Source organism: Myotis daubentonii, chromosome 1 (assembly GCF_963259705.1).
Source record: "Myotis daubentonii chromosome 1, mMyoDau2.1, whole genome shotgun sequence".
NCBI lineage: Eukaryota > Metazoa > Chordata > Mammalia > Chiroptera > Vespertilionidae > Myotis > Myotis daubentonii.
Genome location: NC_081840.1, coordinates 154,059,024 through 154,079,818, shown reverse-complemented (window position 1 = coordinate 154,079,818; position 20,795 = coordinate 154,059,024). Strand labels below are relative to the sequence as shown.

Genomic DNA, 20,795 nt, shown 5'->3' with positions numbered 1-20,795 from the left:
CGGACATCCCTCTCACAGTCCAGGACTGCTGGCTCCTAACCACTCACCTGCCTGCCTGCCTAATTGCCTCTAACTGCTCCCCTGCCGGCCTGATTGGTGCCTAACTGCAGCCCTGCTGGCCTAATCACTCCCAACTGCCCTCCCCTGCCGGCCTGATCGCCCCCAACCTCCCTCCGCTGCTGTGACCACCCTCCTCCACTGGGACCAGCCTCCTCTGCACGAGGCAGCGGAGATGCTGGGACCAGCCTCCTCTGTGCCACGCAGAGCCACAGGACCCCCAGGCCTCACTGTGTGGAGTGGCCACTGGACCCCGCCTCCGCTGTGTGTGTGGCCATCTTGTGACAGCCATCTTGTGAGGACGTGAGGGCGTGATGCCCCCTAGGCTTTTATTAGTATGGATTAGGCTAAACATTTATTATTAGAGGTATATAAAAATTTAATAAAGGAGAAAGAATTAATGATTTCCATCGCCTTTATTTTGAAAAAACTGCAACACTTTCATCCAAAATGAGGATAGCTCCTTGTGCCCTTGACTGACTCAGTGCCGACTTTGATAGTTGGTTCAGTTTGTTTATGTTGATCAAAAGGATTAGAGTTACTCCCACTGGACCAAGTAAGGAGGGCTCCATCGTGAGCATGTGTGAGAGGCAATAAAGAAATTGAAACTCAGAGACATTTTTTAAAAAATCATACAAGGGCCAGAGTGCATGAAAGTCAGTTGTGTTATAGTTCAAGGAGGGACCCGGGTCTCAACTCCGTATTAATAGAATTCAGCTCCTCAGTATATTCTGACACACTTTTTCTTACTTCCTGCTGGCTTAGACTTAGGTTTTCAATATAATTATTGGGAGAAGGCTTCTGCTAGGCTCAGATAATAACTACCAATTAATAACCTTTGGGTGGAGCGTTTAGCATCAAATCCTGTCACAGACTTGAGGCTGCCTGTGAAGTTCAGAGGTCCATTTCTAAACCAGAGACCAGACCTACTGAATGAAAATAAATCAAAATTGTTAAATCCAGTCTCATTACATATAACGACTGATCACAGACAAGCAATGGAATCCTAATCAGGTTTTCCAAGATCTATAAACCTATGGCATACTGATTTGGAGGCTGTTTTTACAATGCAATCAAGGAATTCTGTTGGAGTTTATTTAGAAGATCCAGGGTAATTAATTTGATAACAATTAGTTGGTCCAAATAATTTGTAATGACAACCAAGATAGCTCAACAGGTTCATCAAAAACACACATACTTTCTCTGAATATTGGTTTTCATATTCCTCTTTATCCTATATAATAAAAGGGTAATATGCAAATTGACACTAACAGAAGAACGACTGGGAATGACTGGTCACTATGACACACACTGACCACCAGGGGGCAGACGCTCAATACAGGAGCTGCCCCCTGGTGGTCAGTGTGCTCCCACAGAGGGAGCTCTGCTCAGCCACAAGACAGGCTGACGGCTGCCAGTACAGAGGTCGTGGCTGGAGCCTCTCCCACCTCCTCAGCAGAACTAAGGATGTCCGACTGCAGCTTAGGCATGCTCCCCACTGGCAAGTGGACATACCCCAAGGGCCCCCAGGCTGCCAGAGGGATGTCTGACTGCCAGCTTAGGCCCGATCCCCTGGGAAGCGGGCCTAAGCCAGCAAGTGGACATCCCCTGAGGGGTCCCAGACTGCAAGAGGGCACAGGCTGTTTTGAGGGACCCCCAAGTGCACAAATTTTTGTGCACCAGGCCTCTAGTTATATTATAAGAATTTGAATATCGATGGTCTCTTTTAAAAGCCAGACTCCATTTAAATCATTTATATAAAATTGATTTTGAAAAAGAAAAACCTGAGGTATATCAAGTCAATAGTTAGATAATCTAATACAAATGAATAAATAAATACACAGCAATGAGCATGGAGACCCATTTAGTGGAGATCATTACATGGGCTACATATGTATTCCTAGTGGGAAGCAATTTATTGAATCTGGGTAATTTTCTAAATACACCCTCTGTATGCTAACATCATCGCCAAAGCAGCAGAAAATAATTCCAAAGCCTTGGTAAAGACCCTCATGGAGTGGACACCCTTTAGAGAACCTAAAATACTAGAAGAAGGGATGATCACCAAAGACTCTGAGCAGGGTAACAAATAAAACATTATTATGAGAGCTATTTGTGGGGCAGTTTGGTAAGCACTTCAGACACATTACTCCTTTCCTTTTAGCAAAATTAGTTGGGGTGAGTTCTATGATCATTAGCCCTGCTCATTTTACAAAGGAGAGCAGGTTTCCATAAGAGGTTTAAAGGGCTAACTATACGTCCTGGGAAGGCTGCAGTAATTTATCCCTTTGGGTTAATTAAAACTACCTCTAAAATATACATTTTAAATGTAAATATTTCCAAGGAAAGAAACTTTTTTATCGTTTATCAAAAGTATGAAGAAACAACTGATTATAAATGGCTGTGTCTGTGTATATGTATTTTACAGTGATTTCTTTACTAACCAGTAGAACCTGTAAGAAATCTGTTTGGAGTAAGTTAGATTATTAGAGTAACAATCCTAATATATAAAAAGCCAGGGGCTGTCGTGACCTAAATGACCAGATGGACGACCAAACAGCAAGCTCCATTGATCAGGGGATGGCTAATGGGGGAACCGGGGCCCCTCAGGCTCTGATGAATCCATAGCAGCAGCAACTGGTAAGCAGGTGGAAGGCAGACTGCTTGGTCCCTCCCCCGGCCCGCAGGCTCCCATTGATCAGGGGATGGCTAATGGGGAAACTGGGGTCCCTCAGGCTCTAATGAATCCATGGCAGCAGTGACTGGTGAGCAGGCGGGCAGAAAGCAGACCACTTGGTCCCTCCTCCAAGCCCTCAGACTCTGATCAATCAGTGGTGGAGATGGGGCGGAAGTGGGGACTGGCTCCCTTAGCATTCCTGCAGGTTCAATCTCCAGAGGACAGGCCAGGCACCAATGGACCAGCGCCCCTGGCATGATCCCAACTGCCCTGCTGACCTCCTGGAATTTGGCCCTGGGCACTGTGGCTGCTTCCCCTCCCTAGACACTCCACAAGGAAGAAAAGATATCACCAGCAGTGCCGGGGGGACCAGTGGTGACTGCTCTCCCTGTGCTTCCTCTAGGTCACTCGAGCTCCAGATGAAGTGTGAGCACTGCACATGGAAGGAATGTAGTAAAAAACCAAAAACCAATGACCAAGAGAATGCTGCAGTCAACGTCCAGAGTCCGGCTCAGGAGAACGGAGAGAAGCGAGAATTCCATAAGTTGGCCGATGCCAAGATATTTCTGAGTGACTGCCTGACGTGTGACAGTTGTGTGACCGCAGAGGAAGGAGTCCAAGTTTCTCAACAGAACACCAAGGACTTCTTCCGTGTTCTGAACCTTAATAAGAAATGTGATACTTCACAGCACAAGGTGCTGGCAGTGTCCGTGTGTCCTCAGCCTCTGCCTTATTCTGTTGCTAAATTCAGCCTCAGTGTCACTGATGCATCCAGAAGGCACTGCGGCTTCCTCAAAAGCCTTGGGGTGCACTATCTGTCACATAAAGATAGCTGCGGACTTCAGCAGCCTGGAGAGTCAGAAGGCATTTGTGCGTCAGTACTGCCAGCACCGTGAGGAAGAGCCCGGCTACCCATGCTGACCTCCGCCTGCCCGGCTGGGTCCGATATACAGAGCACGTGCTGGGTCACCCCATCACCTCCCACCTCTGCAGGCCAAGTCTCCCCAGCAGATCATGGGCTCTCTGGTGAAGGATTACTTCACCAGCCAGCAGAACCTGTCCCCAGACAAGATTTTCCACATCATTGTGGTCCTGGGTTATGACAAGAAACTGGAGGCCCTTCGAGAAGATGTTCCCACAGCTTCACACAGTTCCCAGGGGCTGACTGTGTGTTAGCCTCGGGTGAAATTGTCCGGATAATGGAGCAAAGTGACCTCGCCTCGAATGACGCCGCCGTGGACACTCTGTTTGGAGACATGAAGGAGGAGGAGGTGAGGCTCCATGAGGGTGCCAGCTCCAAGGGGTACCTGGCACACATCTTCAGGCACGTGGCCAAGGAGCTGTTCAGTGAGGATGTGGGGCTGCTCACCTACTGCACCCTGAGGAACAAAGACTTCCAGGAGGTCACCCTTGAAAGGGACAGAGAGGTTCTGCTACGCTTTGAGGCTGCTTACAGCTTTCGGAACATCCAGAAGCGGTCCTGAAGCTGTAGAGGGGCAAGTTCCCCTGCCCCTTTGTGGAGGTCCTGGCCTGTGCAGGGCGGGCCTAAGCGGCAGGGGCCAGGCCCAGGCAGATGATGGGTGTGCAGACAGGGCACTGCTGCGGCAGATGGAAGGCATCTATGCTGCCATCCCGGTGTGGCCCAAGGAGACCAGCGCCCATGTGCGGGAGCTGTACCAGGAGTGGCTGGGGCGGGGCGGGGGGGGGGGGCAACTCCCCTTGGGCCCAGGCAGCCCTGCACACCGCCTAGCAGGGCCCGGGGCAGCCTGCCAGGACATCAAGTGGTAAAGGTCCTGCAGGCTGCCTGAGGAGGGGTGTCAGACGGTAAAGGAAAGGCTTAGCATCTCTGTCATCGCTTTGGTTTTCAGAATTCCCTGCTCCCCATCTGTCGGCTCCCTCCCTCTGAGGAGCACTGTTGTCATCACATGGGTGCAACTGGAATACTGTATCTCAAGAGGATTGCCCCAATGTACATATCCTTTTATCCGATGATGAAAACATCCCAAAGAACAAGAATGGAGACAGACTACTGCCCTTTAGGCTTAAAAAAAAAACCCTGGAAGTGTCCTGCGAAGAGCTGAGACTTGGTTCTGTGCACATGCCTCAGAGGGATTAGATGAGGAAATGGTCCGGCTTGGCCCTGACTTTACCCACTTATATTACCCGCCTTTGCTACAATGTGAATAAACTGTCACCTTTTGGAATAGGGGCTCATACGAAAGTCTGCATTCCCAACTTTTCTTGAAACAGGTCTATGTTCTGTAGCTGTGGCCACCGTCCTGAGATCAGGTCCTGTTGCTGGGAATCACGGGGCACTGGAGTGGAACCGCCCCCCTCCCCCCGCCTCCCCGTGCCCTTTTATGTTCAGGGATTGAGCTGAAGTCACTTTAGGGGAGGCCTGGCAAGGGTGACAGCTGTCACAGATGGAAGGATGGAGAGGCAGACACCCTGCTCAGTCCCTCCCTGAGTGGGTCAGGCAGGTGAAGCCCGGCCAGCCCACCCCACAATTGGGTGAGATAGCGTCCTCTGTGTCCACCTCTCACCCCTCAGCTCCGGGCAGCCCTCTGTGTCCCACGACAGTACTCTCTGCCCTCACATGCTGCTCACTCTAAATGAGAAGGAAGAGAGCAGTTGGCCTACAGACAACTACACAGAAAGACATGGCTCATGGCTGGTGAGAGGGTGCAGGCCGGGCTGACGGACCCCCCCCTCCCCAGTGTATGAATTTCATGCACCGGGCCTCTAGTTATCATCATAATGGTTGTAATTAGTAATATGTGTTTTTAAGCTTTTTTTAAAATCCTCATCCCAAGATATGTTTTTAATTGATTTTAGAGAGAGAGGAAGGGAGGGAGGGGGAGAGAGAGAGAGAGAAACATTGATGTGAAAGAGAAACATGGATCAGTTGCCTCCTGTAGGTGCCCCAACCAGGGATTGAACCTGCACCCTAGGTATGTGCCTGACTGGGAATCAAACCCACAACCTTTTTGGTGTATGGGACTACAATCCAACCAACTGAGCCACCCGGCCAGGGCTGGGCTTTAAATCTTTTAAAGTACCATTTATTCAGTTCTTACTATCTAAGAGACACCATGCTAAATAGTTTATATTTTCTAACATATTATCAACAAAAGAGTAATTTTAATGATTATAGAAACGAATCAACTTTAATAATATGTTCTATGAAGTTAAAAAAGCATCAGTTGAAAAGTAACAAAAACAGCTTTTCTCCCCTTGAGCTTTATGCTGTGTAAGTATGCTATTGCTTCTGGCTTGTCTCCACTAAAAAGACATTTTGCTAATGAATATTTATTTCACTGCCACAAACAATAATGCATAACAAGGCTGTATAAATGCCATCATGGGTATTTTTTCCTTTCCTCTGTCCTCTGATATGTATCCATTTAATTTTTCTCTAACTGACAGGTATTTGTTTCAAAGCTCCAAAAAGCAATGCCTTAAAATTCGATTATAATATTCATTTCCTTCTGTTTCTGGCATGTTAAAATTCCTCCTTCATACAAGTAAACGAGAATATTTTTACCAAAAAGACCAACAAACAGTTGGCAATAAAAGTTCACATTTATTCTGTGAGATAATGATTTTTGACCAGTAAATGAAACTAAAGAAAAACACTCAGGGGAAGAGTTAGACGATAAACCTGACAATTTTATACTAACATATCAACAACAGATTAGTCAGACATTAATTTTATCAAGTAAATATTTCATTTTTAAAGACTCCTCTGGGATTTCATGATACAGGAAGGAGATTTATTTTAACATTATGATAGACAACATAATGACCCCAAATATGTCCATATCCTCATCCCTGGAACCTGCAACTATGCTATGGTACAAGGTAAGAAGGAATTAAGGTAGCAGATGGAATTAAGGTTGCCAATAAGATGACTCTAAAGTAAGGGGATCAGGTTGAATTATTTGGGTGGGCCCACTGTAGTTATAAGAGTCATTAAATAGGGAAGCAGGAGGCCCAGAAATATGGCAAGGGGAGAAAGACTGGATGGAGGACAAAAGAAAGATGGAGAAAGAGGCCACAAGCCAGTGAATGTGTGTGTGTCCTCTGGAAGCTGGAAAAGGCAGAGGACATTTTCTCTCTAGAGCTTTCAAGGGAAGCACACCCTTGCTGGCACCTTGTTTTAGCCCAGTGAGACTTGAGTGGGACTTCTGACCTGCAGAACTGTAAGAGAATTAATCTGCATTGTTTTAACCCATGAAATTCATGGTAATTTGTTCTAGCATCAACAGGAGATGAATGCAGACATGGCACGCTGTTATTAACTCAGCATTTTGTAAGGTCTCGTTCGACTCCTTCTCCAGGGAAGTCTTCGCTGAGCCATCATTTTGTGACGGGATCTTTGCCTTGGTGCTCCCCTAGAGCACCACATTAGATGGCGCAGTAACTTCCCATGTACTTTTCTGTAACCTATGATATACCAAGGATTCCATGAACGCCAACACCATGTCTTTAATCTCTGCATGAAGAGCTAGTTTCTAAACTTTTATGCAAAGCTCAGCAGCAGCAAACTAGGTAGTGTGTCCTGGGAGCCTCTACATACATGTCCAAACAAAGTGATTCTGAGCACATTGCAGTCCTACCTTGGAAACCGGTGGCAAAAGTATAAACAGTCACCAGTGTTATAAAATGAATTGTCACATGAATGCTGTAATCTGAGACTACAGAGAAAATACAAGGCCAAACACAATAGTTCTGTATTGTAACCAGCTGAGTGGGCTGTGGATTAGTTACACCAGCTACCAAGTCATTCACAAGAAAAAGGTACCATTTGAGTTGCTGTTAAAATGTCTGAACCACACACAATGTTTAGAATTTGAATAATGGCTAGCCTTAGGTAAGAAACATTTAAAGCAAATAACTATTGTCTTTGGGAGTTAACGGGTTTTATTTTTCCCTTCTTTATTTTATCATTTCCCCCCTGGTGACAATACCCTTTTCCCATATCCTGTGATGCTTGCTATCTCATTTCCCTGTCAATAATCTTCCTTTACAACATTATTCAATAAAAGTCATTCACTCTCAACATAAATTTAAGAAAATGAGTATTTGCGTTTCAAGCATTTTGCTCTTTGGAGCGCAATTCTATCTGCTGAAGTTTTTCAGGCATCAGCAAATACAGGCTAAGGATGATGTGTGGGTGGAGGTTGCCTCAACTCCAACCCTAACATTGTGCCATAAGTTGGAGGGTCGAACTTAATGAGTTGTTCTAAGGCCATTTCAATCTTGAGGATTTTCTATTACACGAAGCAGAACAAAATTAAAATCATGTGTATTAAAAGCACAAATGAGAAAAGTAAATCTTAAAGTCCTTAAAAGAAATATAGTACCACTATGGCCTCCGGGTAGGTGCAGAGGGATTTGAAGTAGTGATTTAATCCTCCCACCCCCATATAATTACAAAACTTATAGATTCTGTTCCAGTTCTCGGTGTCTATTCCTGGCTTTCTCTGTATTCCTTTAGCCTCTTTACCCCTCTCTCTGTGCTAACACACACTGTCTTATTTTGTTGTAGTTTTTAGACTTCATAAGTCTAAAAGTCCTGAATAATAAGATTTGTCTTAATTTCTACTAAAATAAGTTTCCCACATTGTCCTTCTTAAAATTCATTTGCCTGTTCTTGACTCTTCCCCACCAACTGTATTGTAGGATCACTTTGAGCTCCTAATCTGTGGGATTGTTATTGGAATTGCATTGCATTTTGGGGCAACAGATGACATCTTTGTCATACCGGGTTTCCTACCTATGAACATAGAATGTATTGCCATTTATTTAGGTCTTCCTAAGTGTATTTTATTAAAGTGTTATTTTAGATTCATCATTAAAATCTCATTTTGACTCTTTCCACTCAAATGGGAGTATATTTTTCCCACTCATGTGAAAGCTTCATCTTGCTTCTGGCTTCCTTTCCCTTGTGATAAAAAAATATATATGTATAGCACTATTTTTTACTGTCTGAATAGTATGTAGTTATATGAATGTGTTATATTTTATTTAAGAAAACTCCTCTTTGATAGAATTTTATATTGTTAGGTTTTGTTTTGTTTTAAATTCTCACCCAAAGATATGTTTGTGGGCTGTTGTTGTTATTTTAAGTTGATTTTCAGAGAGAAAAGAAGGGAGGGAGGGAGGGGAGGAGGGAGGGAGGAGAGAGAGAGAGAGAGAGAGAGAGAGAGAGAGAGAGAGAGAGAGAGAGAGAGAAAGAAAGAAACATTGATCAGTTGCCTCTTGTATGCACTCTGATTAGGGATCAAACCCACAACCTAGGTATGTGCCCTGACCTGGAATTAAACCTACAACTTTTTGGTGTATGGGATGACACTCCAACCAACTGAGCCACCTGGCCAGGCTATGTTGTTCAGTATTTGTTGTAACTAAAAATGCTTTAGGAAACATCTTTATACATCATTGTGCCCTTGTGAGAATATTACTGTAGGGTAATTTTCATGAAGTGAAATTTCTGTTGAAAGAGTACATGTATTGCCCTGACCGGTTTGGCTCAGTGGATAGAGTGTCGGGCCACGGACTGAAAGGTCCCGGGTTTGATTCTGGTCAAGGGCTTGTACCTTGGTTGCAGGCTCAATCCCCAGTCGGGGGTATGCAGGAGGCAGCTGATCGATGTTTCTCTCTCACTGATGTTTCTAAATCTCTATCCATCTCCCTTCCTCTCTGTAAAAAATCAATAAAAATCTATTCTTTTTTTTTTTAAAAAAAAGAGTACATGTATTTAAAGTTTGCATTAAAATGCCACATCTTTGCATAAGTAAATACCACAAAGTTGGTGGCTTAGAACAAGTGAATTTACTATGTTGTGGCTCTGGAAGACAGAAAGTCGAGATGAAGATGTGGACAGATTGGTTCCTTCTAAGGCTACGGGGAGAATCTGTTCATGCCTCTCCCCCAGCTTCTGGTGTTGCCAGAAATCCATGGTGTGCTTTGGCATGTAGATGCATCTTTACTTTCTTGTTCAATGTGTCCAAATAGCCCCTTTTTATAAAGACACGGGTCATATTGGATTAGAGCCCATCTTAACGACCTCATTTTAATCTGATGACCTCTGAAATAGAGACCCTATTTCCAAACGAAGCTCTTTTTGGAGGTTGTGGGGATTAGGGCTCTAACATATCTTTCTGGGGAGACACAATTCAATCTGTAACGCCCCAATATTCATTTGATTGCCTTTCTAAGTCCCAGTCACAATCTATTCTGACCAATGCTCACTTGCTAATCTTCTTGAAGCAATGAGTTTCATTATAACACAGGATATGTTTTTGTAACATGGGATATTGCATAGACAACTTTTCATTTCACATTGCAATTATTTATCTTAATATAAATTGAGACTACATGTTGGGTGCTGCTCAAAATAATTATTTATACATTTTTATTTTGTGGGTGTTTATATGTAGGCCAGCCATCAGTGAGGTTGTATCCTGTGGGAACATACTAGTACACGGCAATTACTGCATCTAACAGCATCTATTCTTCAGCTAGATCAAAACACTTTAGCCTCCCACCCAGTGCCTCCGTTTCCTGCACCATCACTGTAGGGTTAATAACACCCAACAGTCTCTGCAAGATCACAGAACTGCTGTGGTGAGTCAGGAACAATAATCACCCGAATGCTCTCTAAAATTAAGGTATATGCAAGGAGTGTGTTTGTGTCAGTAGCTTCTCATCATCACTGTTGTTTGTTCTGGTGCAGTTGGGTTGTCCTCTTAATAGATATTTGGTTAACTGCAGAATCCGCTGCCCTGTGGACAGGTTTTGATAAACTTTGGTGGCTTTTCATCACGGTATGGACCTCTCTACATTGCTGCCAGAGCTTTCATATGTTGAGACCGATCGCACTTGGCTACTTAGCTTTCTTTCTTTAGCGCCTGGAAGAAGGGGCAGAGGGGTTTGAGTCCGTTTGCGTTAGTGGGCCAGGGGAAGAAATGAGGGAGACAGAGAGGAGGCCAAAGCTCTGAGAGCGGAACTCAGACATGGGAACTGCCTTCTTCCCCGCTCCACCCACCCATGCAGTGCCCAGGTGTGGTTCATCTCAGCCGCCCCTGGGAGCCCACCGCGCAGTGTGGGCCCATCCACCCATGCTCTGCCCTCCTTAAGCCTCTCCGAGGGCTCAAGAAGGGCCGTGGGAACGCTAAGTCTTAGAAGTCATGTGTGCTGTCTTCCCAGACACACAAGGCCATGAGGAGAGGAGTGGGCTTGCCCCTCAGCTCCGGAGACCCGCCCAGCACCTGATCAATCCCAGCTCCTCATCTGCACAGCGCAGCCCCTCGCCGGGCCCCGCCCCTCCTCGGGTGAGCCCCGTGCAGTCATTCAGCCCCGCCCCTCGCTGTGCCCGACGCCCCGCCCCCAGCGCATTCGCCCCGGGGCTCCGCGGTCCGGCCCCGCCCCTTCCCACGTAGCCTGAGGTTCTGCAATCCGCAGGCCCCGGATGCCCCGCCCAACTCGTGCGAGTTGCCTCCCAGGGTCGAGAGCCCCTCCCCGTCGCAGCAGGAGCCCGCCCTTTTCCTCGCCGGCCTATTGGAGAGGGCGTCGCCATAGGCGCCAACCAATGGGATCGCGGCTGGCACAGCGCGTCGGGATAAGGGGTCCCCGCTGACCCTGCGCTGGTCACACTCACGCCATGTGGCGCTGCAGCAGGCGGGTCCCTCAGGCGCTGCGGCTGAGCCGCTGGTGAGACGCGGAGCGGGCGGTGGAAGGAGGGGAGGGGGGAGAGGGGCGGGCGGCGGACGGGGGCCTGGCGGCGGGGAGGTGGCTGGAGGCTTCAGGGTCTCGGGCAGAAGGTGCCGCCTCACAGCTCTCTGCTTTGGAGACTCCCGTCCCCCCGAAACTCCTCGCCGTCGGCTCTAGTACCCCAAACTCCTCTTCTGGGGCTCCTGCTCCCCCTTCCCCCTCTTCTGGGGTCCCAGGACCCTTAAACCCCCTCGCCTGGGCCTCTTGGACCCTTAAACCCCCTCGCCTGGGCCTCTTGGACCCTTAAACCCCCTCGCCTGGGCCTCTCGGACTCCTAGACGCCCACGACAGGGGCTCCCGTAGGTCGAGGCCTCTTGTCCAGGGCGCTGTACCCCGAGAACTCTCTTCTGTAACTTTTGTACCCCCGAACCCCTCTCCTGGGCTCCTAGACGCCTCGGGGCTCCAGTACCCCGAGACATCCCGCTTGGGGCTCTCACACCCTGAAATCCCTCTCCGAGCCATATCCCAAGACTCCTCATCGGTGGCTCCCTCACCCCGGGTCCTCTACCAGAGACCACTTGCCGGGGCTCCTGGACTTCTAAGATCCCTCTCTTGGGGGCTCCTGTACCCCCAAATCCCGCTCCTGGGGCTCCGGTACCCTTAGACCCTTAACGGGGCTCCTGTATTTTTAGAGCCCTCTCCTGGGGCTTTTGTACCCCGAGACCCCTCACGGTGGGCTCTAGTACTCCTGGACTCCTCCCTGTGAGCCCCAGTACCTTCAGACCCCTCCTCTGGGGCTCCTGGACTCTAGAAGCCAGCACCCCAGCCTGAAAACCCCTTCAGGGCCTGAGTGACCGACCCTTAGTTCCTCCTGATGGGAGTGCGTGCCCCCTCCCTCCCATGGCTTCCCCTGCCCAGCAGCCTGCCCCCACCCACCCCAAGGAAGGGAGTCCCTGTCCAGGAACCAGGGTTGGGGTGATGGCAGCGAGGTTAGTGTGGAGTAAAGCAGGCCCAGGCCCAGGGAGCTGTCCTGTGACCCCCTTTCCTTTGGGACCTCCGAGTGGGTGGCCCTGAGTGCAGGTTGTCAAGGCGTTTGAAGTGAAGGTGGTCATTGATGCGGGTTTTAATGTGTGATAAAAGTGGCAGTTATGGGTCTCATTAACATGTTTGCCCCACTTTTTTGCTGTTGGCCTAGGGCAGTGATGGCGAACCTTTTGAGCTCGGCGTGCCAGCATTTTGAAAAACCCTAACTTAACTCTGGTGCCGTGTCACATATAGAAATTTTTTGACCTTTGCAACCATAGTAAAACAAAGACTTATGTTTTTGATATTTATTTTATATATTTAAATGCCATTTAACAAAGAAAAATCAACCAAAAAAATGAGTTCGCGTGTCACCTCTGACACGCGTGTCATAGGTTGGCCATCACTGGCCTAGAGTCTTTAAGAGACCCGAGGCTTCCACAGGAAGTACTTAAATTTAAGCTGCTGCCTTTTAATAACATTGTAGCCTCCAGGATTAGAACTTTTTAAAATGACTCTGTTTATGGAAGAACATTACATTTGGTTTTCAACCTTGAATGAGTGCCATGTCCGATGAGTTTGTAAAGTGTAACATTTTACTAAGCTAAGTTTAGTTTCATGGTCATTCACAAAACCTTGTTTAATTTATGGTACTGTTAGCCTAGGAGGTGAAGAAATAGGGGAGTATGTGTCGGGGTGCCCTCGTGGTCTTGGAGCATTGTCATCTGTGTAGTCGGACCAGAAAGAATATGGGGGGAGAGCCCATGTTGCCCCTAAACCCTCATTTTTTGTTAATGTGTTAATAAACACATTTATTGCCCCAAAGTACCCAATTCCATACTTTCAAACAGTCATACAGTCGGCTGTTTTGCTTTTTGTGGTTGGGTTCTTGATGATACATAACTTTTTAAAGTATCCCACAACTCCAGAATTTGCCAAATCAATAAGGAAAATGTTGGCTGGTTATAATATCTCCATGATATTGCCTGAGTTTTTGTTTCTTTTCTGTACATATCTTTAAAAGAAATATTTTTGTGAGATATGTTAATGTAGGAAATCCCATAAAACACACAATATAGTTGAGAGAACTTTCATTTAAAAATAAGTTGTGTCCCTATTACCCAGTTTAAGGTTACCCCTAATCCGTCATAACCCTCCCTCCCTCTTAGATGTAATTTCTCTCCTGGTTTACAGAAATCATCTCCTTGCTTTCCTTTATAGTTTTACCATCTACTGGTATATAACATTCCTACAATACAGTGCTAACCTGTTTGAACAATACCTGCTTAGGAGAGCACTGTTTATCCTTTGAATTTGTATTTTTATTTTTTTGGTTCAGGGTTACTCACCCCACATTTCTGTTACATGTAGCTGTAGTCTGTTCTGATGGCCGAGTTTATTGATGGAACAGTACACAGTTTATCCACTCTGTCGGTGGACTCCGAGGAATGCCGCCAGCCTTGTATGTGTGTGCTGGTGCCCCAGGACAGGTTTCCAGGGCATCTGCAGGCTCCCCATGGTCCTAAAGCTGGCACTTCCTGTGAAACCTCTCCTCTGCTGAAATGACAGAGAAACAGCAATTACCATTCATTCATATAGGACATCTTTGAGTGGTCCCCAACCCCCAAAATAACCTGCCAAATTATACCAATGAGCCCATAAAATGACACTAACACATGGTAAAAGGCAGAACACACACAGTAAGTCGGGATTCAGTATAGGCGCTCACAGATACAGCTCAAAGCTCTGGTGGCGAGATGCTGAGCGGCCGCTTGTGCTTCCCAGGGAAGGAGCTTGGAGGGGCCACGCTCCCTGCTCTGGGTGCGCGCTGCCTCTGCAGTGGCTCCTACAAAACAAATGCAGGATGCTATTTCAGATTTCAGCCTTTTTTGTAAAAGAGAAGACCCCTTTGGGATTTCTTTTGGTTATTGAAACAGATAGTGATGTAGGTCTCCTAAACTGAAGTGGCAGAAGGTGAACTTTGAAAAGCGGGGGATACCTGCATGTCAGGGCGCATGAACTACTAGCTAAGTGATGCCAAATGCTGTTCCCAGTCACTGTTGCTGTTTTCGCTCCCAGGAGCAGTGAGAGAGCTTTTGGTGTTACTAGACTTCTTAATTTCACCATTTGGTGGGTGTGTCATGGGACTTCACTGTAGTTTGAGTTTATTGAGATACTGTGATGGAAAAAGCATTTTGACATGAGATTTTATATATATATATATATATATATATATATATATATATATATATACACATACACACACACACACACACACACACACACACACAACTCAGGGAAATCGGTGTCAGAATTGCACTATAGTTATTTATATACCTGTACAAATAAAGGTTTTCTTTGTTTGTTTTGTTAATCCAAATTCATTGGTTTTTAGAAGTGGAAGGGAAGCGGGAGAGACTCACAGAGAGAAACATGGATGTGCGACACACCCATTGGTTGCCTCCTGCACATGCCCCACCCTAGGGCCAAGGATCAAGCCCAGGTTACTTCAGTCCGAGGGCTGACGCTCTATCCACTCACTCAAACCAGTTTTCAATGTTTAATTATTAGTTGATGTTATGAAGCTTTAGTTGAGTTGAGATAAAAGATTATTAAAAATTGAAGGAACTTTGCTAGAAATTAGTTTTCTGGAATGTGTTTGGAAGATTCAAGGTTTAATTTTTCTTGGCATTATCTTCGTCATATGACAGTATTTTCATTATGTGGCTGAACTCTGTGAGCCCAATTTTCCTGCAGATCTTCTAACTTTGATGACTTTCCTTAACTGTAGCAGTGCCCATCCCAGAACATGGAGGTGGAATAGTACGAAAGCCTGCGAGAGGGCGCTGCAGTACCAAGTCGGAGAGAAGATCCATGGATTCACCGTGAGCCAGGTAAGGCCTGTCCTGACCTCTTTAATGGAGCTTGGGAGGGCCTTCGAGTGGACCCTGGATCTGTTTTCATCTTTCTTCCGCGCCCTGGCTTCCTCCTGCTTCACAGTAGGTGCGCAGTGTGTGTGTGGAGTCTGCAATGAAAGTACTTCCTAAGAACAGGTCCCCAATCCTATCCCTGAATTCCTTCTGATTTTAGAAAGTAAACCAAGTCATTAATGTTTCTAACCTGGCAGTCCACACTGAGTGTGATACACAAAGACTCTGAATGACCCACATTCATTCAGGTCATTTTATCATCAAATATGTTTGCTGCAACGTTATGCAAAAACTTTCTGTTTTTGAGCCATGTGGATTTCAGAATTATGGGAAAAAGATTATGTTCCTATCTTTACTTAAGTTATGTTAAAAAGGATTTTAATTTTGTTCTTGTGTTGCTTAAACTTTGTTGTTTTTTTTCCCTTTAATGCAGTAATTGAGAAATATGTGTTTCACATGATTGGCTGGCTGTTGGCTTCCTGCTGTGCTTGACATGGTGACATGCACAAAGGCAAACAGCTCACATTCTAGAGGACCCCTGCAGGGGTAATACAGGCATAGTGGGATGAACGTCATGGTGGAAGTGCGGAGAGCCAAAGGAAGGCAGGAGGGGAGGGGAGCTGCATGATGGCAGGATGGGGAAGGTTCCTGGAGAAGGGGGTGTTTATAGAGAAGTGGGCAGTTAAGTTCAGAAGGAAAGTCACCCTCTGTCTGTAGGGCCACATTCGTAGAGTCAGTGATGTGGGGCTCTCCCAAGGCAGGGTCCTGGAACGGTGAAGCATGACAGGGTGAGCCCTAAAAACCATGCAAAGGGATTAGGATTGCTACTGCACTATGGTAATGACACCTTATTTGGATTCTTTTATTTTTCAAGGTTTTTCCCCCAGTTTTATTGAGAAATAATTAACATCCATCACTGTATAAGCTTAAGGTGTAGTAAGCATTCTAAAAGGAGAGGTGTGTATGTATGATTGTCAGCCTAGCTCTTTCTTTCCTCATCGGCAAGATTTGGGGTTGGGACAGGTGGTGCCTGATGTGCCTCCACCAGGTCCCTCAGTGGATTTAATGTAACCATTCAGGATGCCTTTCCAGTTGAGTTTGGCCTCATGTTCTTGTTGTTGATTCAGGTAACGCCTGTCCCGGAACTGTTCCTGACCGCCGTAAAGCTCAGCCATGACGGCACAGGAGCCAGGTACTTGCACCTGGCCCGAGAAGACACAAATAACCTGTTCAGGTGAGTGGGCACCTTGAGAACACATTCTTAAACATTTCTCCTTAGAGCATCGGAAAACATGTATATAATTACATATTGTTTTTGTGATTAATCACACTGCTTTAATTATGTTCAATTTGTAACAATGAAATTGGGGGTCACCACAACATGAGGAACTGTATTAAAGGGTCACGGCATTAGGAAGGTTGAGAACCACTGCCTTAGAGCATCACCATGGTTTAAAGAAATGATACTGACAGTGCCGTGAAAATATAAGAAAAAAAGATTAAATGACTACATTCTCAGCTATGTACAGTAGAGTTTACATTTGTAGTCAGTGATTGTATTCATTACTGTAGGCCGGGTGCATGGATTCATGCACTGGTGGGGTCCCTTGGCCTGTTCTGTGGCTCTCCAACGTCCCCTTGAGGGGTCCTGGATTGTGAGAGGGCACAGGACAGGCTGAGGGACCACACCGGTGAATGATCGTGGTCGGGGAGGGACCGGGGAGGGCTCCAGGGTGTATCCGGCCCATCTCACCCAGTCCCAATCGGCTGGACCCCAGCAGCAAGCAACCTACCGGTTGGAGTATCTGCTGCCTGGTGGTCAGTGCACATCATAGCTACCGGCCGAACGGTCGCTTAGGCTTTTATATATAGAGAGAGTCTGCAAACATTTTTATTAGAGATTGCCATGTTAGAATGATGAATTCCAGTAATCTGGGGTAATGGCACATTTGGAAGCTATTGGACGGTGTGAGCTAACATGCCCGTGGTGGCTCTTCTCTGGCTGTAGCGTTCAGTTCCGCACCACTCCCATGGACAGTACCGGGGTCCCGCACGTTCTTGAGCATACGGTCCTGTGTGGCTCTCAGAAGTACCCATGCAGAGATCCTTTCTTCAAAATGTTGAACAGGTCACTGTCCACTTTTATGAATGCCTTCACAGGTAAGACTAACATCTTGGCCTGAGACTGGGATGGGTCTGTTTCTAAGATAAAGGAGGGTAGTTGGGCCCTGGAGACAAGAATAAACTTATTCTCAGGTCTAGTTGAAAGATGTTAGAAATTTAATCCTTTAGGAAAGCCACATTGTGATTGGATTAGAAAAACTGGCGTTTTAGCCCTGAATGGGTGACTCAGTTGCTTGGAGTGTTGTCCCATACACCAAGAGGTTGCGGGTTCAATTCCCGGTCAGGTCACATACCTAGGTTGCGAGTTTAGTCCCTGGTTGGTGTGAGTACGGGAGGCAACCAATTGATGTTTCTCTCCCTTTCTCTCTATGAAATCAATTTTTTTAAAAAAATCCTCCTCCTGTGAGGATTTTTAAAAAAGCAAAACAAAACTAGAGTTTTAGGAAAAAGGCATGTGAGGTTTTTCTGGAAAAGGTCAAAACTGTTTCCTTTGGAGAATATTGCTATGAACTTCGGCATTTGTAGCATTATGTTATGTTATTGCTGTGGTGTTTTGAGTTTTATTTTGGAGAAATTGGAGAGTCAACAGGCTGGTGGTGTGCACAGAAGTGCCGTTACAAGTGCAGTTAAAGAGCAAATTCAGTGGGCTGCCTTGCTAGGCCTGTGAGGTAACTGGTGCTGGACCATAGTTCCTGATGTTTTAAAATCTTCCCTTTTGTTTTCAGCTAGTGACTATACTCTCTACCCGTTTTCCACACAAAACCCCAAAGACTTCCGGAATCTCCTGTCCGTGTATTTGGATGCAGCCTTTTTCCCCTGCTTGCGAGAACTCGATTTCTGGCAGGAGGGATGGCGACTGGAACATGAGAATCCGAGTGACCCCCAGACAGCCTTGGTCTTCAAGGGGGTTGTCTTCAATGAGATGAAGGGAGCGTTTGTGAGTTTTTTCCTTTCTATATTGTATTAAAAGCATCGTACTCTGTAAAATATTAAAATATAAGTAGGTTTGGAAAATAATCGACATCCTGTTATGTCATTTAATATTCTCATTGTGTGAGGTTTATTAGCTGGAGGGAAAATGAAAGGCCAGGCTCCCGGTCACTCTAGAACTCGCTCTTCCAGATGAGCAGTTCTGTGGTCTGGGGACCCCGCATATGACCTGCAGGAGGTCTATGAGAAAATAATATTTTCATGACAGAAGTAAGACATCTTTTCCACCTCATTCCTGCTGAGCATGCAGGAAATTCCCCGAGACCATGGTGCACGGTGTGTGATGTCAGCACAGAAGCAGGTAGAGGCTCCAGCTCCCTTCCATGAAGCTGGACTTTAAAGAGATTTGTAAAATATGTAAAACAGTCATTTTTCTCAACAGATTTTTGTTTTATATGAAAAGTATTTTTTAAAAAATACTGGTTAACATGTATTTGTGGGTTAAGTTAATGATTAGTTTTCAGTTTCAGTTTTAATTTCTAATGTAGAAAAATTACATACACACACCTCTACATGATCAAGAAACTCAAATCATCAGAAGCTCTTTGGGGACCTCGCTAATGTTTGGGAGAATGAAGGGTCTGAGGCCAGACAGTTTGAGACCCTCTGTCCTGGGCCTGTCCTAGCCCCTGACTTTGGAGACCTGCCCTGACCTGTGGTATGGCTTGTGTGATCTGTGCTGCTCCCTTTCCCTTGCTGGCTGGCGGCTGTGTCTTAACTTCAGTTCTCGGTTTGGGCATCCTTTCTTTCAAACACGTTAAAACTCACGTTAGGATGACTGCTTTCCCTCTGGATATCCATGGGAACGCCCATACAGCTCGTGGGCAGAGGGAGCCCAGGACATCTTTCCCACAGCCTCCCCTGTGTCGCTCATCACCCAGGGTCTACTGCAAAGTGGATGCACCCTCTCTCCCAAGAGAGCGGTCCCTGGGTCCTGCGCGCAGATCGTGAGTGAACCGGGTGCTTTGTTAAACACTATGTGTGGACACCCTTGTTTATCATTGGGAGGGTTTTACTCGCGAGGTGTTATAGGTACATGCTCCCAGGATGCGGTTAACTTGCGGTGTTGTAATAATGTGTGTACTATGCTACATATATGTGTATTTTTTTAATTTGAAGACAGATAACGAGAGGATATTCTCACAGCACCTTCTGAACCGCCTCCTTCCTGACCACACGTATGCGGTGATCTCTGGTGGTGACCCATTGTGCATCCCAGACCTCACGTGGGAGCAGCTTAAACAGTTCCATGCTACGCATTATCACCCCAGTAATGCCAGGTGATGTTTTGTTTTTAAGGTTGGATGGTGTTGGATTATGAGTTGACTTGCTTTTGCTTACACAGTGATAAGCTTCTCTCACATTTATCAGGGAAATGTTTGCTTAAGAGCCAAGTAAATTGAGACAAGATTCTTCACTCATAAATTGCCTTTCTCATTTACTTGGACGCTCCGTCTAAAGGTCTGCAGTGACACTCTTGCAGCCCAACATGGTGGTTACCCACCTCCTGGAGGAGGGCCTGGGCCCACCCCCCTCATAGGGCGGAGTGACAGGTGCCCATAGCTTCATGCCTCAGTCCCAACAGTGCCCCAGGATTGGCGGTGGCAGTTATGAAACCTTGGATACTTATTTTTTGATAAATTGCTTATTTCAGAGATCACTAAAAATTAAACGCTAATAAAGGGAACTACAAATATGAGGGTTTACCCTCACTACGTGGATTATTGAGCCCAAAATATAAAGATATTTTCTTACATGAGATAATACCATTTTCACATTTAAGAAAATAAAGACTTGCTCAAAGCCACCTACCACAAATTCAGACTTTCCAGTGTCCCCCACATTTGCGACCTAAGTAAGGCCCACAAACTGCCTTCCATCATCATGATGTCTTTGTAGTGCCCTTTCTGTAGGATGGTGTCCCCTCGTTTTCATTGAAACTGAAGAAAGTAGGCGGGTTGCCTCTGGATTTTCTCAAAACTTATGCCAGTGGGGTTTTCTAAAAACTTTCTGGGCGTCTGATTGCCTTTCTGTGGCATTGGTGGATGTGTTCCTGTGTTTCCCAAAGGGGACTTGGCTTCAAAGACTTGGTTACCTTCATAGTTGATGCCTGCATCCCTCCTGCATCCAGATGTCTCGGACCTGCTTACACGGGGGGAAGCTGCAGCTGGTTGCGGGTCCCCACGGTGACAGCGATACCCACTGTAAGCTGGTTCCTGCCAGACCAAGGGATAGGCTGGGGTGGTAACCAGCACCTTGTGGACATTGAGTTTCTC

At 46.2% G+C, this 20,795-nt stretch overlaps 1 protein-coding gene and 1 pseudogene across 2 annotated transcripts in view; both read left to right on the top strand.

Moving 5' to 3' along the window:
* The first annotated feature begins 3,153 nt into the window (after nucleotides 1-3,153).
* Nucleotides 3,154-4,522, top strand: LOC132237043 (nuclear prelamin A recognition factor-like; annotated as a pseudogene).
* A 6,776-nt stretch (nucleotides 4,523-11,298) lies between these two features.
* PITRM1 (pitrilysin metallopeptidase 1) overlaps nucleotides 11,299-20,795 on the top strand; it is a 34,679-nt gene continuing 25,182 nt past the window's right edge. The window contains exons 1-6 of one of the 2 annotated variants that reach the window (XM_059662983.1): nucleotides 11,299-11,452; nucleotides 15,267-15,369; nucleotides 16,533-16,639; nucleotides 17,414-17,565; nucleotides 18,255-18,466; nucleotides 19,639-19,799. In XM_059662983.1, the coding sequence (XP_059518966.1) occupies nucleotides 11,403-11,452; nucleotides 15,267-15,369; nucleotides 16,533-16,639; nucleotides 17,414-17,565; nucleotides 18,255-18,466; nucleotides 19,639-19,799 (785 nt within the window). In that variant the 5' untranslated portion in view covers nucleotides 11,299-11,402. The remainder of the gene's footprint in view (nucleotides 11,453-15,266; nucleotides 15,370-16,532; nucleotides 16,640-17,413; nucleotides 17,566-18,254; nucleotides 18,467-19,638; nucleotides 19,800-20,795) is intronic. The other variant, XM_059662992.1, reaches the window with a different exon arrangement.